Genomic DNA, 21,234 nt, shown 5'->3' with positions numbered 1-21,234 from the left:
TTTCCTTTTACTTGTCTCAAATAAAAAAAACTCTTTTTCTAAGTTATCCTTTCAAGAACATTTGTTGTTAAACTCTGTGAAATGTTATTTTAGGGTGCATACAGACTTTACATACAGCTGCTCCTCTGTTTCACCCCTCAGGTTGGAGGTGCAGTGCGAGGTGGTAGACTCTGAGATAAACCACATCCTTCCTGCCTTCTCGGTGGTGCGGCGGGAGTGCGGCCTCCAGCGGGAGCCACTCCTCTTCAGCTGTGCAGGATACTCCCCCAAATACAGACGTCTTTGCCCCTGCAGGGACTTCCGCCACGGCCAGGTGGCGCTGTGCAGAGACTGCTTATAATGATGGGACAGGGTTGGGAGGGGGAGGGGGGGGGTAAAGGGATACTGGAAGGCACCCACAGGTCAGAACAGGTATAGAGCTGTGACTAACAATAATTGTGCAGAGAGGCAGCTTCCCCAAAAAACAGTAAATGTAGGAACATGAAGAACAGGCATGGATTTAAAAAGGTAGGCCCAAATAGCTGCCAGGATGTAAGTGGGGACTTTGGTTAACTGAAGTTGTTATAACAGCTGTTATACTGTAACTTGCTGGAGATTTTTAAAATAGACTTTATAGACCAGGGCTCCAATTATACCAGGTGTCATTATAACCAGGGTCAAAGGCTGGCTTACCACTCACCATGCCAACAAATCTTCACCTCTGACTAAAGGATAATAGTTTCTACAAGAGGTTGACCAGTGATATAATACACAACATTTCATTTTTGGAACTGCTTCTCACCAAAAATAAGATGTTTAAGTTGGAAAATATGTACTTGAAGAAGCGTGTGACTGCAGAGAAACTCAGTATTGGGACTATAGTGTCATTCCATGACAGAGTCTTCAAATATCTTGGCTTGGAGAAGGCAACCTCGGGTCAATATCCAATCTCCTCTCTGCACTTGGACAAAGGATGATGGACAACCAGGTTATCTCCCTCGCTTTTACTCCCATCCTCCAATGATGGACATAGTAATTTATCAGACTGAACCCCAAGTCTGAGCCAGCATCGGTCAATGCAATCATGACTTGTCGCAAAAAGAAAGGAGGAGGAGGACAGAGGAGAAAAATAAAGGGTATAAGATTATTTTTCAATAAATAAGCCTTTGGAGCTCTCAAGTGGATTTTTAAAGAGTCCTCTGGGCTTCATGATGGGAAAAAAATCACAAAATAAAAATTCAGAACAGATCAAAGTGTTGAATTTTATGTTGTGTTGGGTCTTCACTCGGTTCCTTCCTATCATTTTAGGTCGGCATGTTTCTTCTCTTCTTGCTCCTACACCCATCAGTTACAATCCTCCCACCATTCACATTCATCTGCATTTCCATCAGTGCGAATGTAGGTAGAAAGCTTAGAATTTTTTTTGTTCACATGTAGGCTATAACCAGCACAGGCCAGATTTCAGATGAATATCTAGTATTTTGCTGATAGGCAACAATGTACATTTACTTTACGTTTTTATTACTCTTTAGGCTGTCAGCGGCATTCTGGGAAACAGGAAATCACTTGTAACGCTAAAAAGGGAAGTTTAGAGAAACTTGCAGCACCAAATTACTTACAGAATAACTTGTGGAGTCATTTAAACATTAAAAAACTGATGACATCATGTTTGAGCATATGTGAACTGCTAAATCAAAACAGCTGTAACAGCCTGGATTATGGTTCAGTGAAAATGCAGTTTAGGAGTACAAACAGAGCTAAAAGAGAGTAAATATTGGACTTAGCCCCAGCATTCTGTTTAGATTATGAAAGCGTATGATCCCGATATTCCTTGTATTATCTCAGGCATCTCAAGTTAGCTGTAGTCCTTTCACACCATATTTTCACACTGGCCTCCACACTTGAGTTTCCCTGAGACATTGAGTGGATCTTGCAGTGGCCAGACGCCCTGGTTTGTTCAGGACAGTCCCAATTAATGGCTTTCTGTCCAGGTGTCCCAAATCTTTGACATATATGTCCTCCGTTTCACATGTTCTAATCTCCAGGGATGTTGTATTTTTCCCTGTGCAAACAGAGACCTTTTTTATTACTATGAAAACTGGTGAATTACAGCTATTTTTGTAGGCATTTTTCATGTTTGACTATATTTCACATTAGGCCTATCCAAAATGCTTAATTCTAGTAGAAACAAATAATCACCAGGAGGAGTCAGTTTACTTTTAAAAACTTCAATAAAAAGTAAATTCAGTTTAGTATTTGGTGAAAGTTTGTTTCTGACTAATTTTGTTTTTGTGAGCCAGATCGGATTCCCCACAACAGAAGTGAAGGCCATCCATATAATCAATACACAGCTCTTTGGTTAACTATCAAATGATGACCTGTGTGTTATATCAAGCATGTGTTTCAGAGAAAGAGCTGCTCTTGGTCTGAATCCCAGTGACTAGTAGAATTAAATGAATAATAAATCACTAGTGTGAATGCCAAAGTAGAATCGTCAAATCCTCATTGACCTACACCAACATGGGAAAATATCACCCCATTCACCAGCACACTGTGATCACACCAGAGGCAATTCAGATTGCAATGAATACTTTTCATCTCTGAAATTCATCCATCTTCTTGAGTGAAGTATTTATAGTGATCATAAAAAAGCACTTCTTTCTCTCCATGAACCCAGCACATGAGAGCGGGCTGCAGCCAATATAAAGGTTCCAATATCAAATCTATGTTCCTAATGTGTGATGATGTCGCATCAAAATTCATTCATTCATATGAATTAAAAGCTGAACATGTATTGCATTAGCTATATGTTTTGAGGGAAACAAAATACTGTTTATTCTTTTAGAATCACCTTATGGGAGAGAGAGAGGGAAGACTTTTTGATTAAAGTAGTAGATCAACATTTTGGGAAATATGCTAGGGTAGATGAAAAATTTTTTACCACTCTCATATCAACCCGTTCGTAATGAAGATGGAACAGGAAACAGTTAGCTTAGCTTAGCAGAAAGACTGGAAGCAGGGGGAAATGGCTAGCCTGGCTCTGTACAATGATATCACAATGTACCAGCACCTCTGAAGCTGACTAATTCACACTTTATATATTGTTTGTTTAATCCGTATCAAAACCAACATTTTAAAATGACAGGTGTGTTTTTACGTGGGTTATGTGCCTGACTTTTTGGGTTGGGTAGTAATTTCTTAGAGTGAAGTTACAAGGCAACCAGCAGCGAGACTCCAGGAAGTCATTGCAAGAATGCAAATAAGCAAATTTCTCAAAATGTTGAGTAAAATACTCCTTAAAAGACAATTCCGGTGCCAAACGAACCTAGGGGTTAATAACAGATGTGCACCCACTCTGTCGTTCTCTGGGACATGTTTTCATGCTAATTGATTGTGTTTGTAGCTTGAAAGAAGCTAGCGCGGACCGCTGATTAGCTTACAACACTAGTATTCGGGGCACAGGGAAAGTAAAAATAAATCGCTATTTTGTACCACTAAAAAGGCTCAAAATATCACCTACTTCAACAGTAGCATAATGAGGGTCTCTACATGTTAACCGAAGCATTGAGACCTTTGTAAGTGTACAGACAGTTTATTGAACGAAGAGCTGCGGGAGCTCCGTGAAAGGGCTACGAGAGAGAGAGCTATGCCGCAACAGAGCCTCGTACTAAGACACTAAGTATTAAGACACTTCAAGACACTGGTACTCGCATACAGGGCCACGAACGGATCAGCCCCAGCATACATCCAAGACATGGTCAAACCCTATACCCCAACCCGCCCACTCCACTCTGCATCAGCCAACCTGCTTGCTGCCCCCTAACAGCAAGGGACAACTAATCACTCAACAAAATCCCGACTGTTTGCTGTCCTGGCTCCTAAATAGTGGAATGAACTCCCTACTAACATCAGGATGGCCGAATGCCTATGCATCTTCCGCCGAAGGCTGAAAACACATCTCTTCCGACTACACCTTGGATAAACATAAAAAAATATATATATATATATATATATATATTTCTTGAAGCTGCACTTTCATATGGCTCTTTGTAGTTTGGCTTATTTAAAGCTAATGTACTTGCACTTACTACTTGTTGTCTGGAGTTTGTACCTTCAGGGTTGAAAGCACTTAATTGGAAGTCGCTTTGGATAAAAGTGTCAGCTAAATGACATGTAATGTATTAGTTTTATTGCAACCATCAGATAGTAATTTGAGCCTATAAACTCAGAGCTTTCCAGCTCTCTCTGAAAGTCTCTATCTGCTCTCAGGGTGACTTTCAAACTTTACACATAAAAGCTAAGGAAACAGATGGGGAATGCCCCCCCCCCATCACAAAACCTCTTGACTTCCTTCTGAAGGACACGTGTGTTTTTGTGTGTATGTCCGTGTGTGTGTATGTCGTGTGTGATTTGTGTGATGATACACCTCACAGCATGAGCATAGTCCTCAAAATGCCTTCAGGCTACTTTTCCAGCAGAATGTTTTTTTGCTGCGAGTTTCCATAATTAATTTTGACTGAAGGCTCCATCCAGACAAAAAGACATAAAACACAACACTTAAAGCTAAATAAACAAATAGTGCACAAACAACATGTCATTGGTGGATTTAAATGTCAGTGCTAGCCGCTTTGTTGGTCCGTATTTGTTTTTTGTCTCTGACCTTTTTTTGCAGCTTCACCAAGGAGAATTATTATTGTGCCATCAGGACAACACCTAAAGAATATCAGTTCTCCTCCCACTGAGCAATTACTCTGAGGAGGAGCACACGCATTGTTATTGTACATATTCCACAGTTGTGCTGCACATGCATTGTAGCAAACTGTGGATTCTTTGTGTGGCTCATAACAAGGAAAACCGATGGATAAAATTCATTATTTTTATTTCTGATCTTACACTTTTTATTTACAACATTGGTTTTACTGAAGATGTTGGCAGGTAACAGCAGTGCGAGCTACAGAAGTGTGTGACTCACCTGTAGATTTGTGGAACGAGATATTAACACAAATGATTTCTGTCTGTCAGTCTCTCAACAGCCAGTGAGTGTGTGTCTGTACTTGTGTCTGTGTGTAGAGCTGATACAATTACTTCATTTATCTATCAGTCAATTCACAGATAGTTAAGGGCAACAATTTTGGTCATTGATCATTCTTGCCAAGTGGCCAAAGAAATCAATTATTGCAGGTACTGATAAGTATTATCTGCTAAATGTACTCAAAGTATCCATTGTGCAGACATATGTCGTTATATCTTGATATGTCATTGGATTATTATTAATAATGCATTTATGTGTAATTAGAAGTTTAATGTCGTAGCTGGTGGAGCTAATCTTAAATCCAAGTGAAGTTTTCTGCAAAGCATATTATCCTATTTATAATAGAGCTTAAAAAATAAACAATATACGTACAATATACCTCAAAAGTATACTTAAGTACTGGAATAAATGTACTTGTGTGACTATTCTGTCCACATGCATGTCTCTGTCTTCTTTTTGTTTGTGTCTGTTTTCAGTGTGGGCGACTGTATCAACAAAGCGGCATTAATGAGCTTATTATCAGTCCTATTTGGTCTGTCAGCTGTTAAGGAATTTGAATCCAGCTAATTATTATGCTGTTCAAACAATAATTAATCAGTTTGCAACAGATTGTTGTACACAGCTGAATAATTACTGAGCCAATGAAGATGATAAATATATATCTCAGAGGAAACGTGTTTGTCAGAATCTGCCGTCCCTTGGCTTAAAATTGACAAACGCGTAGACGTGTGGCCACAGTAGCCTGCACACACACATACAGAATATGCACAGACACACTCATTACATCTTTTTGAGGGACAGTCTGCTAAAACCACTCACTAGATACTCTCATCTGCACACACACACACTGCAAACACACAAGCTTTCAACCAAAATCCAAACTCCCTTTTCCTTGCTGTCTTTTGATTGTGTTCTGTTTCATTTTTCTAAGGGCTCTCAGAGGTACAATTTGCCCGCCAAAACTTTGGCACAACAGTTTTGCTGACGTACACTTTGTTTGTTTGCACTTTTTTGCTTCTACTGTATCTGTGGCTATCTTCCCCTGGTTTTTTTCTTCAGACATCTGTGCTGCTGTCCCCATTCAGCCTCGGATTGTAGGCCTACAACTATAGGTGTGTTTGAGTATACATGTGTGTGTTTTCATTTATATGTACAGACTTAGTCACGTATCTCCCACTGTGTCGATGACTGGAAATAAGTCAGTCAAGAAATGGAGAAGGAAGGAGGAAATAAGGAGAGGTGGAGACTCGGAGCCAGAAGAGCGTCCTCGTCAATAATGCATAGGTAATTGGCTGACTACCTGAGCCCCAACGTGAGCCAGAATAAATAAAGTTGTGCATAAATAAAAAAGCCACTCAAGAAGAACTGCAAATCAATGACAGATGCCCTAGGTGAGCAGTTGAGAGAAAATCCCTCTCCCCCTCCTCCTCCAGCCCTCTTTTTTTCTTCATTTCCTTTAGTATTAAATAAGAAGCCAGGCTCAAAGTAGTGTGTAAGAATAAGCTGTGCAGATAACCCCTAAGGAGCTGTCTGTGTGTGTGTGTGTGTGTGTGTGTGTGTGTGTGTGTGTGTGCGTGTGTGCGTGCGTGCGTGCGTGCACGTATTTACATACATTTTTTCCATCTTTGTTCTCTTGCCCACCCTCTCCACGGTTATCTCTTCTCTAACCATGTTTCCTCCTCACCTATGCCTCTCTATACTATACTCCTCTTTCCAACTCTTCTTTTATCATCCCTCCATCTCGCCAACCTATTTCATAACTAGCCTGGGTGAGGCTGGCTAAAACTGATAATGATCCCTTCAGCATTTTTTAACACACAAAATACAGAACTATCAGAATACTTTGAAAGATAACAAAGTCACATATTCATAGTCACAGATTTAGGGCATGCATGGTTACCATGGTAACAACAAGTTTAATACTTAAGCAAACACTTGTGGAGCAGCTTCTTTGTGAGGAATACAACAGAAGAGCAATTGGTGTACATTATCTGTTTACAATGCAACCAATCAAACTCAAAGAAATCAGTACAAACACAATGTCACACAATTGGGCAGGGAAAAAAGTGCTCTTAAAACAAAACAGAAAATCTAGCTCTTCCTGAGCCCTATCATAACTAGAAAACCAAAAAACTACCTCAGCCGTGCCACTAGTCAAAAAGGTTTGTCCTCGACATATTAGGGGGAGAGCCTGAGAGCCTCCCACTCTCAGCATGTGCCACACAATAATAACTCCCCAATTGTCCTTCATTCTCCCAAGATGAGGAGATCAGCTCCAGGTGTGGGGCTTCCCACACAGAGGCTGCTCTCTCCCTTGCCACTGCCTGCTGCTCTGTGGCTGCTGTGTGAGCAATTGGCCAGCCAGCGAGCTTGTTATCTCCCCAGGCAATTGTGGAGCCTTTCAACTCTGAAAAGGCCGATAACCACAGGTTCCTGTTAATCTTATAATGGACATTTGTGTTGTTTGATATAGCAAATGATCCATCAAAGGGGAAATTTAAAGCCTCTTTGTCTACGAGTCTAGAGCTCACAGAGGGGCTAGAAGCGTGACCGGCCGGTCTCATCAATTCTGATAATGTTGCAGCACATTTTCAATTTGCCAACCATTTTCAGAAACCCAATATTCAAAAATTCTTGCCTCAAAAATTCTCAAAAGTGAATTTAGTGATGAAATAGCATACGGAAACTGTAGGTTTACCCCCCATTTGTGTCCCTTGATGCACAGAAGTGTCAGTCCAAAAGCAATAAATGCCACACAAAGCTTTTCCTTGTAAAATAATGCATCATTGTAGCAATTTGTCACAACACAATCTGAGAAAAGTGAAGCCTGACTCTTGTTAAATATGCCCTCTGAAAAACATCAAAACAAATACATTTCAAAATAAAACGCAGGGTCCAATCAGTCACCAGCAAGGATTTAAGAAGCATAATTTGCTTATTGTCTCTTTCCTATTATCTTGTTTTAAAGCAAAAGAATACTTGCTTTAAAAAAGACAGAAAACCAGAGAGAAAGGATGATGAAAGACGGCAAAACAGCTGAGAACCAGAAGAGAGGCTGGCCATGAGCTTCCCTCTGCCCAGTGAGGGTGCTCAGCAGGAGGGCTGAGGAGATGAAGAGACCCCTTTCAAAAGGATGGGAGTGAGAGTGTCTTTTAACATGCATCCAACACCTCCTGTCTGATGTCTGAATTATCCTTGAACGCCTGTCACTTCAGACACTGACCAGATCACATAACAAGAAAGCAAACAAGCCAGACAGCAAGTAAGCAATAAAGAAAGACAGAAAGTGCCAATTACCTACAGGGGGCCATCATGTGAACAATAGTAAACTGAAGTGTTCAAAGAGTCAGACCCAAAAAATCCCCCCTAAACAAAGACCATGTTAAGTTGTACTGTTTCCTCCGACTTCCTCTCTATGTTGCGTCTCTCAAAGTTGGTCAAATGTATAAAGCAAATACAGCCTATAGACAATGATACACAGCATTAATGAGTTCAACAGAACCCAAATAGGAACTTAATGTTAGCACGTAACATTTGCATTTCTTTCTACCAAGAGTCTCATTTTGAATCCTGTTATTGGCAGCTCTGTCCACTTGAGCGTTTGTCCTAAAACATTTTATGGTAATGCAAATTTGCAATTGTGTCAGTTAAAACAAACGGCTGCATTTTCAAGCTTTTTGGTCTAAACGTCATACCCAAATTAAAAGTGGTACAGCTCCCATATACTTTGACACTCAGGAATGTGCCAGATATCATTGGAAAGGAAACACACTCAAGTATTTGGTACAAATGTCAGGGTGATTCTAGGCCTTACTGACACAGAGTTACAGAGGCTAGAATGGAGGGGTTTTATTCCCAGTCATACATCTGTAAAATTATTCAAATACACTGCTGTAAACACATCTAGTGAGTTACAGACAACACAATGTCATAGCCACATGTCTCAGCTTACTGCAGAAAAAATCCAGAAGCCAAAACACTCAAATACAATATCTACATATATGTGCGTTTTTCTGATTTCCATTTGAAAAGTGCAAAGAAAACAGCCAATAAAGTACAAACTAAAACACTTCTCAAATACACAAACACACCCACATCAATCATACACATACTTGAAATAACTATATACATAAATATATAGAAAAAGTAATTATACATTGCACAGGGTGCCATATGCTTATAGGAGGCCCTGTTTTTGCTTTGACACAGCTCCAGCCATTAAAGGGTTAAAATTTCAATGGCATATTTGGTATCTATCGACTTGTCTGTTCATTGGCTAAAAATGTAGATGGGTCTTATAGCATTTAAATCTAACTGGTCCGAGCAAATGTCGCTCGAGTGCACGTGGGCTCACATCGCGTCAGAAGACTCTTCAGCTTTCCATTGGTGTATCACAGGCAAACCTGCACCGATTGGCTTATACCAGGTCTCTATGGAAACCTAAGAAGTCAGTGAATACAGTGGCGCCCACATCAAGTTGGTAGGAGCCTCAGGAGAGACGGGAGGAAGCAATACAAATACGGAAATGAAAAACAGTTTAGCGATTTTCCGTTGTGATTCGGCCAGAAACGTCAAGATTGTGAGGCGAACAGCTCGTTTTGGATATAATGGCTTGGATATTCCATTTCCTTGGACTCTTGGAGATTTAAGAAAAAAAAGGTTTGGGCAAAAAATCCCCGCAGTGGCTAAAAGGGACAAGGAAAAAGGTATGGATGCACTAGACACGGGCTGCGCTGTTTACACTGTATTGTTTTATTTTCTATAACTTTGTAGCAGTTGTATAACTGCTATAAATCATCTTATGCTTTGTGTGTGCTTTGTGAGAGTCTAAGCTTTCAATTGGTGTGTCACATGGCTGTATATGTTGAAGATTTAATGCTTTAAAGTTATAAAAACCTTTATGAGTGGAGGTTACAGCGACGCCACAGCCACAAGGTGTACCGTACACGGTACAGTGACCGTTAAGAGGTTAATCCTGACATAGCTTTTCTGTTGGTTCTTGTGGTACAGAGTTTGTCCCTTGTGTTTTTTTACTGCCTTAAAGCTATAGTGCGTAGTTTCTGTCTCCCCCATGAGGAATTCTAAGTAATGACAACAAAACGATCGCGCATCCACATGATACAAGCCGTCGGTGATCGCCACCACCCCCACCCCTCCTCCACGCAATTGCTAGTAGCCAAGGAGCACACAGAGGATTAAAAAAACATGATGGACTCTTCAGAAGAGGTAATTATCTTCACTCGATTTTCTGCGAGCGAAAGTCACCGGACGACATTTTCTGAACATAGCCATACTGAGAAATACAGAGTGAGTTTTGTGGAACTGAAAGTCTTAATTAGCTTTGTATCAACTCATTAGGCTATGGCTTGAATGTAATGGATGTTAATTAATATAAAAAAGTTACGCACTAAAGCTTTAATATTTCAGTCAATAGGGTACAGATTAAAGGCCCTGCCAATTCAAAGTATTGCCCTCTATCTTGTGCCAGCAGTGGTTGCCACTAGCAACAGAATGTTCAACCATAGACTGTAAAAAATAATGGAAGGAGCTTGAAAGTGAAGCAAATGCGGAAGTGCTTTAAACCTGCATTCTATCTAATTTCCAGTAGGGGGCGACTCCACTGGTTGCAAAAAGAAGTCCCATTGCATAGAAGTCTATTAGAAAATTACTCTACTTCACATTTAATTTATTCCCTCAGTAAACATTTTCCTAACAATGTTATGGTCTCAGTTGTTATTTTAAGTCATAGTCAATACATTATGATGTTCATTTTGTAAATTATAACCCCATTTATTTTGAAATTGACGATAAAGCAGGGGATGCTTCAGGGTGTGGCTACACGCCAACCTGTCAATCATGACAGAGGCCCTGTGTACATTAAAATAGCCATTGTTTATGTTTCCCCTTCCCCAGCTCCACGTTATTGTATACGTTACATATGTCCCTCATTTTTACAGTCTATGTGTTCAACTGAAACCAACTGCTAAATCATTATGGACTAATGTGTAACAATAGGGACAGAGTGGAAAAACTAACTGCAGTTAGTTAATCACTGGAATGTCAGACCGTCCTCACCAAAAAAAATCTGTATAGGTCGATTGTACAAGCAATTTATCACGACCCATATTTACTTTTGTTGTTAGACAATGTCCACTAGTGGCTGTAGTAGTTATGGTGAGAGCAAAGAAGGAAGTAGTATAAAGAGCGCCAAGGTCCATGTGGGAAGGTCCGGGTGGTGGATCTGTCAAATAAACACAGGACTTTTACCCAGGAGGCCGCTGTTCGTGTCCTGTGTGAAACCAATAGTCAACATTGACTTTTTTAAGTTAACCAACACAACTTAAATCCATAACAAACATACTCATTTTAACCCCAAACCAAGTGGTTTTCCGTTTCACAACCTTAATTAGTGTTTAAAACTGTTACTGTTTCACAACATTAAATAGAACGGTCATACAGTATATGTCGTTTTGGGAGTCATTAGGAAATTCTAGTCTGTCTTTTACGTATGAGGATGTTAAGGGAATGTAGTGAAAATCCCAGATGGACAGGGTAAGACTATTTACAAGAAGAATTTTTAAAAACTATAAAATGGATGTTTGAGAACATGAGTGTAAAAGCTCAAGTGATTGTTCCAACCCAGGTAACACTTTTTCCTCTGAATAACATTTTACATGCAAGCTCAAAGCATGTTCATGACCTATTTTGAGTAGTGACCTCTGGTTTATGAAACACTGCAGCAAGACATGTTTTCATGTGTGCCGCTCAAAAAATAAATGTGGGTTTTAATTATGTTATGAATCAGAGTGTGTGTGTGTGTGTGTGTGTGTGTGTGTGTGTGTGTGTGTGTGTGTGTGTGTGTGTGTGTGTGTGTGTGTGTGTGTGTGTGTTTGTTATTATTCATGAGTAGACCCGGAGGACTCCTCTATAGCAGAAAAGAGCTTTGATCAGCCCAAGGCAACATGGACAAAAAAGTGGTGGATTATGTTGGAGCAGTCAGACTGGAAACAAACACAAATACACACACACACACACACACACACACACACACACACACACACACACACACACACACACAGTAGACAATTATAGTAGCCTAGGTTTGCCATGCTAAATCGGAAATATAAATATATAGTGTGTACACTGTAAATGTAACTTAAAAATAAAAGCATGGTCATGTAAACCTCAGGAGATGTGTGATTGACAGAGATTGTGTAGACAGGATGGGACACGAATAGCCCAGCTATACTGAACATCTCTACATGACAGGACAGATGGATACAAGGAGATTGCTTAGAAGCAACAAGCTGCAACTGGGGACACAGTAAGCCAATATGAATGATAACCAAATATGTTTATATTTATTTTCCATACAGCATATATACATTATAGTCTCTAGGCATTTAGGTATATACTGGAGAATAATATCACTTTCTCAACATTCTGAATGGATAATTGGGGGACCTGTGCTTTGCTGATATCCGATCCGTTTTTTATAGTTGAGTTTTTCTCTGTTTTGACTTTTACTTTTGTTTTGTTGAAACTCAAGTTGTTCTTTATTAGTATTAGATTTGTCCCGAAAGTCGATCGCTCTCCTAGCTGACAAAACATTTAAACACCAGTAAGATCGTACTGGAAGCTGTTTTTATCAAAACTTTACCCTATCGATTGGATCATGCAAAACTTCATCATTTATTAAGTTGCAAAAGGAGATAATGTACAGTAATGGCAAGTGCCCACTATAGGACTTTAGCCATGATTTTCTGCTCACAAACAGTTTTTGGAGCTCCCCAACAAAAGTCCCATATCGGAGGCAAATCAGCATTAGCTTGCATACACATGTTCAAACGTGAGGTGTGAACTGTTCATAAATGCGAGATGAGAGGCTCGCTGTTTACCTTGCACATATCACAAAAAAAATCTATCTTGTCAGGCTTCAAGTAATGCGTTTGTGTCTGAACAGCAGCAGGCCGAACCATTCTGCATCCGGTGAGAAGACAGATGGTTTGTCCAGTAACCTCCCAGGTCATTTTTTAAGTGCACTGCACTTTTCCAAACAGTTTCAAGTGATGGCTTCTTAGATCGTTCTGTGTAACAAACCATCTTGCGCGTCAGGTTAGCTCGCTGGTGCCTCGCAGACACATTCCAGATAGTAGGCTAAATATCCGGAGCTGCCGGAAGGCTACAGCCATTGAGAGCACAAGACACAGGCTGAGAGGAAACCAGGGGGAGGGGTCTCCTGTTCTTGGCGTATTGCATTTGCCAACGCCAAAGTTGTTGTTGCACATTATAAAAACAAGCTATAAATATTAATATGTGGAAACTATTTTGTTTTTGTATTTTGTGAACACTTGCCAATGACAACACCCCCTAAAAAAGCTCTTTCTGAACTTTCTTTTTCTTCTTTGTTTTATCGCTGCGAATCAGCCAAGGGGTTTATTTCTTTCTCTAGTAAAATTACTGTTTATTTAAATGGTGGGTTTGCAATTTCAGGGCTGTTTAATGTTAAACAAAAAGGATCTTACTCTTTAAGAAAAAGGTCGATCTCTGTAGGGATCCTTTCCATAATTTTGTCAGACCCTAAGAATAGTAATTTGAGCATGTCAGTGGCAAAACAAGTACTTGTAGTGGACGTTAATTGAAGGTGCGCAATTGCCCATTAACTTACATTGGAGCTTGTTTCGCCGCTGCCGAATGCAGCAATCTTGCTTCATACTCGATCAATTTGAAAAGTTGTTCTTCCCATCAATCACTAAGACACAAAAACATAGAAAAATAGGGTCTAGGTTGACAAAAAGTTACCTTTTAACCTTCTTTTTCATGATCTAAGTATCAGTTTATTCTGGCTTTTTGAACTTGTTTTGGCTCTAACACCCCCCAAAAGTTGGCAATTTTAGTAACCAAACTAAACTTTTCTCACAACTATAGCCAGTGTTTGTTATTTAAATAGAACATCTTTGTGTTGGTATCAAGGTTACATTTTTATTGTTCTTGCTTTTTTTGAAGGCTAAAAGGCCCTAAGCTATTCACAACCGTTCATTTTCATTCATTTAAAGTTGACATTTTACATTCTTTTGAGGTGACCCTGCCTCATAAGTGCTTCAGGCACAGTGTTGTTGTAATTGATACAAACAATAATGAAACTCATTGTAGGTGATATTAACAGTGTTTAATTAGCTAGTTTATATATTAAAGCCTCTGGCTATTTATTTGTACAGTATATTCCCTGTAGTCCTTCTGCCTCAATACAAAGCAGGACAGCTGGTTGCTCTGAATTTGCATTTTCTTTTCATTAAAAATGGCAACACATGTCAACACTGAATGTAAAAGTGTACAATGTGACCATATGCAAACAACACAGATGGTGGAGAATAATGCCACAAAAAATACACTCAAATCATACTTCATCATCTTATGCTTTCGAGAGTTTTACTTTGTGTAGTCTGTACCTCCAAATTGGGGATACAACACATAGAAACATGTTAACATGTCTATGACTTTTTTCTATAATAATATAATTAGAATCATATAATTATAGTTCTATAATAATTGTATGTTTGCCAACATGCACTCATTTTTGCTTTTACTCACAATGAGAATAACATAAGCACCATAAGCAGCATTCATTTTATTAAAATTAAACTATATGAGAAAGCGAGTAAGCCTACAATATACTAACCAATGTAAAATACACATGAACATAGATATTGTTCCCTCTCATACGCCTTCCTTCATCCTTCCCATAAACCGTGAAACAGTCGCTTTTTCCCAGTATGAACTATCTTTGTATAATGACAGAATGGGCAGTTTTTTTCTGTTCTGTTCTGTCTACAATTGCTGTGTGAAAACTCCAGGTGATAGTCTAAACCCCCAAAGTGCAAAAAATGATTTTACCTGAAAGCAGGTACAGATTTCTTACAGTTCAACTAACATTTACAATTCTTTCACTCAAAGAAACTGTCACGGTGAGTGTGAGAAACATACACAGATCTACAGTATGTTCCCTGCAGGCTTTATCGAGCATCTCGGAGAATGTGGAGTCATCAGAGAATTTCCGAACAGCACCCTGACCTTCAGGTTTAGATCTTCTGCGTCAACATCATCCATTCGTTTGCTTAAACCTTTGCCAGCACATATCTGATTTTACTCTCTGTACAGGTTTTTTTTCCACAACTCAAAAGAGTGATAAAGGTTTTGTGGGTGTGAAAGCCTTTGCTAGTGGTGACGAGAGTTGTAGCTGTGAGGGCAGGAAAGCTCTTTCTGATATCTCTCTCGTATCTTGTGTCTCTGTACCGCTACACGTTCACTCCTTTAAACTCTCTTCTCAATGTTTCGGTGGACAGCGTCTGGACAGATGCTTTTTGTTAACCCTGTGCTCTGTGGCATCTTCTCTTGCAGTAGAGAAAACCTCCATTTTAATGAAGGGCTTTGACACTGTCAATGCTCCACTACCATGTTCATGAAAGTACCTTCCACTGTCTGATTTTCTCATGTACTTCTGTTGAATGGCCCTGGGTATGTACAGGGACTTCACAAGCCCATAGAGCTGAGCTCCGTTTTGGACTCCTTGCTGGGTTTCCTCAATATTGCTTACACTGCACTGTTCTCAAAATAACAGTGCTCATAAATGCTAAATCTTCTGTTCATAGTACCACTGCTTAAACAGAAATTTCACCACAAGTGTGTTTGCTATGTTGTTTGCTATGCTGTTTGCTGTGTTTGCCTATTGCTAGTCTCGCTTTGCCAGACCCTCCTCCAAAGTGCGCTGAAGGAGAGTCTGGCTACTCCACATAGCATTCGTGGGATGGGAGGAAAACGTGCTTTGGTTTAATGGCATTTCTTCTAACCAATCAGAATCGTCATGGCAGTGCTAAACTCCGCACAGAGCCGCTGCGAAATGATCGTGCGAGAGAAAACTCTAGCTGTCTGAATTTACCATGCAGAGATCTGAGGAGCAGTTAACCATAGTCCAACACAAAGAAAGCGGAAGGAAACGGAAAATACATGCATACGGCGGAATTTCCTGCAGCCCCGGCGCAATCCCAGAAGTGGATCGCAAAGGATATAGACTAGCCTATGGGTGACGTTATGGAGACTATGTCCATATTCTATACAGTAGGCATATTTGGTTCAACTTTGACATAACTAGTGAAGGAATTTCAGTAGACATGGTGTGAAATAAGTCAAACTGTATGTTCAGGCTCCAAAGCAAATTTAGATGCAATTTGATGTAATTCACTCAGGGGGGCGTAGCAAATTGAAAATGAGCTGAATGCATCTTAAAAGACAAACAGCTGTTAAACAAATAAAAACATGCATCATTATTCATGTTATTAGAGAAACAAAAAGACATATTGTGGTATTGCCTTTCCTATAATGTGTTGCAGTTTATGCCTGCTGTTACCTCATCTGTGATTGACAGCCTTTTCAGGTAGCTGCCTGACAGGCTTTATTGAGGTAACAAAAGGCCATTTTTGTCTGTAATTTAACATTCTAAAAATTAATTTGCATACAAAATGATTACGAGACGTTCAGTTCAGATTTGCAGAGCTGATTTCCACAAAATGCCTTACCACACCATGACCACATTTATAGTACGTAAGATTTAGTGGAGAGTTGTCTTCTGTTTGCAGAATTTGGGTTTAGACTGGTATTGTGGAAAAATAATATTGGACTATCATTTCTCCCTATGAGACAAAGTCAACCACCTGAGACAGTTCATTTTCTGTTACAGTATCCTTCATATTCACTACACTTCGCTCCCAGCCCTTTGCAATCCCTGGAGGTTTCTCAGGCAGAGACAGGGAAAAAATCTGAATCCTGAAAATCTGAATCCTGCAGAGCTGACGCCAAGAAACACTGAACGCCAGTTTCCCTTCATATGCACCTAGTTGATCTTTTCAGAGTGGTGTCTGTAATTCCAATGTGTATTTTCTCTGCTAAAGTTTTCTACACCATCTTTGACATGCTTGGCACTGTCTCCTTGTTTCCTAATGTGCCTGAGGACTGTCATTCCCCCTGGACAAACATACAGACAAGATCTCACTGCTTTAAGCTACGTTTTTTCTTTTCTTTTGATGCTGTACTCTCAGTGTGTATTTTACTTTGTTGATTCTTTGTCAATTTTGGAACAGTATTTTCTTTACATCGGTTGACACGCTAACTTCTCCTGAAGTGGGATTATGCCCCCTGAATACCATTTTCAAATCGTAAAACAAAATGTCTCTGTGACTTTATTTAGACTTATTTCTAACTCAGCAACAGATGTTCCTTTTGTTTGTCACTTGACTGTCAACTTACATTTGGTAGTTTATTTATTACCTTACCAGCAACATGTGTTGTTATTTTATTGTGGTTATTCTTACATTAAAAAAGAATGGTAAATGGACTGAACTTACATAGCAGAGAGACGTGAGAAAAAGATACTGAGTGAGGTGAAAGGGACAGGTGGATGCTGTTAAAAGAATTCTGGTCGGTTTCAACACGTAGCTCTGTTTGTAAATTTGGAGTGCTGTCAGTCGCAAGAAAAACGAAAACAATCGGTGCTGCCTACACCGTGTTATCCTCCTGCTAGAGTTAGCACCCAACAGGCTTGGTTGTCATTAAAAATTAATGTCATTAAAAGTGCCTACCCATTTGAAGTGATTCCTTCCGAGTGAACACAGTGAATCTGACTGCAGGAGATGTGAAAGAAATGCATGAAAGTTCTGCTAATTCAGCTCTGTTTAGTTCCGGTGTTGAGACGGCAGTTAAGAGTGCTTAGGGACCATCTATAAACTACAACACAGAAAAGAGAGACAACAAAAATATGTAGGCTATTAATTTAATGATTAAATAAGGTAGTGTCTCCAAACCTCAATTATAACATGTCTCCTGCTAGTTGTACTACAGTACTTACTTTTAAAAAATAAGCATATGCCTATTTTTGAAAATATGTTTGCATCTCTTTTCAGTGTTGTAGTTTGTAGACGGTTAGCACTCCTTGCAGTATCAACACTGGAACTAAACAGAGTTCTTTTATGCATTTCTTTCACATCTACTGCAGTCAGATTCACTGTGTTCACTCGGAAGGAATCACTTCACATGGGTAGGCACTTTTAATGACATTTCCAACATGTTAAGAGGCTAAAAATAAGTTTAAAACTTGCCCTGTTTAAGCCTGGTGGGTGCTAATGCTAGCAGGAGGATAACAGGGTGTAGGCAGCACTGATTGTTTTCATTTTTTTTGCTAGTGACAGCAATCCAAATTTAAAAACAACAGAGCTACGTGTTGGAATCGACCGGAATTCTCCTTTAATCTCTCCTCTTAGTATTTGTGAGAAAATAAGGTTAGGGTGGTTAACCATTATGTACTTCGTCACCAAAGCTGTGATCTCCAGTTCAGTGTTGGCCCCAACAGAGAATGTGATGGCAGCTCAATAACATTGGTAATAATGGGGAAATTCTCTGGCAGCTGTTGAGATGACTTTCACTGAGCAAAGCAGGAATCAAGTGCCATCTATCGCGAATGTTGGCTTCAGGACACCCACCTCCTGTCTCTCCTCTGCTGTTCTAGGGAAGGTGAGTTTGTTGGCCAGCAGCTACAGCAAAGCTTTTACTGCTCTAGCAGCTGTGGAAACAGAAGAGACCAGGCAACCACCTGGCACTTTAAGAAAGCTCCCTGTGGCACAGCGGCACGGTGCAACAGCTACTTTACAGGCCTCCAGGCGTAATTGCACCTTGCTGCCCTTACAAGATGACATTCATCCAAAGAGAGCACCACTGAAAGATTTTGGCACTCAGGATGTGGTACTTAAAAAAGATGGTTTAATAACAGGGGATGTAGGGTCATTATCATATAAAGAGATCCATGCAACCACCAGACTTCAAATTCATTTCCAGAACCAATTATTCTTTGTAAGGCAGCCATTGTTGAAAATGTTTTGCCCTTATAAAGTATAGGGACGTCTTCATCATTGCAACTTTTAGTGGCAAAGTCAAACAAGGGCAATGCTTGGTTCAATGACAGTGCAGATGTCCAGGGTCGTGGGGACCTGGAGGTTTGTTCGTTGCTGCATGTTCTGGAGGTGACGATCCTAAAAAATAAAACTGAGAATTTACTGACATGAAATGTCAGCTGTAATATTTAAAGCTGCACATATCAATTTGTTTGTTACTGTAACAAATAGAGTGAATAGCTGCTGTATTTTGAACATCCAAATACGTTACAAATAAAACTGGCAACTGCAGCTTAAATATCCTTATGTAGCAAGAACGCATGACTGGAAAATAACAAATGTACAATAAATTACAATTCAGGCAAAACCAGCAAGAATATGGGTTTTCTTTCTTGCTGCCCTATTAAGGACAAATTTGTCCTCCGAGGAGCCCTCAACTGTTTGTGATGGGGCTCTTGTGACTCCCTCAAGGAGTCCCAGTGCTTCTCTGATTCCCCGCAATAGTCAGATTGTCCTTCATTCACACAGAAGCTCTGAAGTACATTGACACATTTTAGCACGTTGGAAGGTATGCAAGGAATATCAAATACAAATATCAAGAATGTAAAATATAGAGAGATGTAAAATCAAAGAATTTACCGTTACCTTAGCCCCTCCCCCCATAGTTACTGTTGCTATGCCTGTCAGGCTCTCAGTTCCAATGCAGCTTACAAGTATTTGTATGGTTTACCACAATTTACCATTCATTTTTTTTGTCCTTAATTTTTACCAGAAGTAAACAAAAACAGCCTCTTTTCTGGAAGCAATTGTGTAAAAGTAAAAATGGCACTGGGGAAAACATAAATTAACATATTAATGGTAGTGTTGTAAAAAGAATTTGTTCAATAACAAGTAAACTGAATTCACAAAAATAGGCTATACAGCTGCTGTCAATTTAGCTGCATCTCCCATGCCAGTAAGTAAATTATCGCCCGTAATAGAACAACCATAGAAAGTACAATTTATTAATTTATTTGATTTGATTATTTTAAAAAGAACCACATATAACACTGCACAGCAGTAATGACATAGGCTGACATTAGAAATCACCAAGGATAAAAACACAATAAAAAAAAGTCTGAAGGCTTATTTCCATTGTGGTGCTTTTTCTTAATATGTTGTGATCTATTTGAATGTGTTTTCTAAAGGGGACGTGCGTTGGCCTCTTAATAACACCGTAGCTTTGCCTTTCAAATGCTACACAAATTAAAGAGAGTGCTCACTGTCTTTGTCAAGAGGTCAAACTCCTTATTAAGTAAGCAATCAAGACAGCAAAGACTTATGGTACATGTCCATATATGCGTTGTTTTCGCCCCACTTCCCAGCATTGCACGTTAGTGGGCTTGCCACCAGCAGTTGTCAGTTTCTCTTCAATGACCACCGACAAGCAAAGAAAACAGGCTACACCATCCTACAACCCCAATGGCTGCACCTGATTGGACGAACACATCACATATGTCTGTCTGCTCCGATGGTAAAAACTGACCATAATGGCAGCTCGTTTGGAATGCGATCTCTTATTTTACAAAAATAGTTCACCGAAACGTGTTTCTGAAAACATTTTAAGTGAGAAATAGGCTATGCAGTTGCTAAATCTGTCTTCATTTTAGATAGACAACGGTCAGTTAAAAAGATTTCTGTGGGCTTTTGACAGGCGTCAAGCCGAGCCGGACGCTCCTCAATTGCATGAATTTGCCTGGATTCAACTTTATGCAAATGAGGAGTGGGCGACTCGGTGCCCTGCTTTTCCAAAGTCCCTGTGACACTACCAGAATGCATAGCACTGCTGCTCCCATGGAAATGAATGGGAAGCGTGGAAATGACGCTGACAGTGGACACGTACCATTACAGCTGTTAAAATTTCCATGTCCACCCTTCCACTTAAATAGTCTATGATCTCCAGTCAAAGCACTGGTTGAACATCTATTACACCATTTAAGATTTAACATTTCACAGATTTAATTCCTGGTGACCTGTAGTTGATACAAAGAATTAAGTAATTGTCACACTCGCAGTGATAACAAAAATCCCAGATGATAAAGGTACTTTTATTCATTCTCTGCATTTAACCCATCCCTCAAGGGAGCAGTGGGCAGCCATTTACAGCACCCAACTCCAGATCTGAGCCAGTGCCTTGATCAAGGGCACTGACTGGAGAACCTAGTACATGTTTTTTGTTGGTGGAGGAAACCCACGCAAACATGGAGAGAACATACAAACTCTACACAGAAAGACCCAGAACGACCT

General features: G+C 39.8%; 1 protein-coding gene across 1 annotated transcript in view; it reads left to right on the top strand.

The window, feature by feature from the left end:
- The window catches only part of LOC144536788 (alpha-1,6-mannosylglycoprotein 6-beta-N-acetylglucosaminyltransferase B-like), an 83,522-nt gene extending 83,026 nt beyond the window's left edge, over positions 1-496 (top strand). The window contains exon 15 of the mRNA XM_078280067.1: positions 142-496. Within this exon, the coding sequence (XP_078136193.1) occupies positions 142-340 (199 nt within the window). The 3' untranslated portion in view covers positions 341-496. The remainder of the gene's footprint in view (positions 1-141) is intronic.
- The last annotated feature ends 20,738 nt before the right edge of the window (positions 497-21,234 follow it).

The sequence above is a fragment of the Sander vitreus genome, chromosome 2 (assembly GCF_031162955.1).
Source record: "Sander vitreus isolate 19-12246 chromosome 2, sanVit1, whole genome shotgun sequence".
In the NCBI taxonomy this organism is placed as follows: Eukaryota; Metazoa; Chordata; class Actinopteri; order Perciformes; family Percidae; genus Sander; species Sander vitreus.
This window is presented reverse-complemented; position numbering and strand designations above follow the sequence as displayed.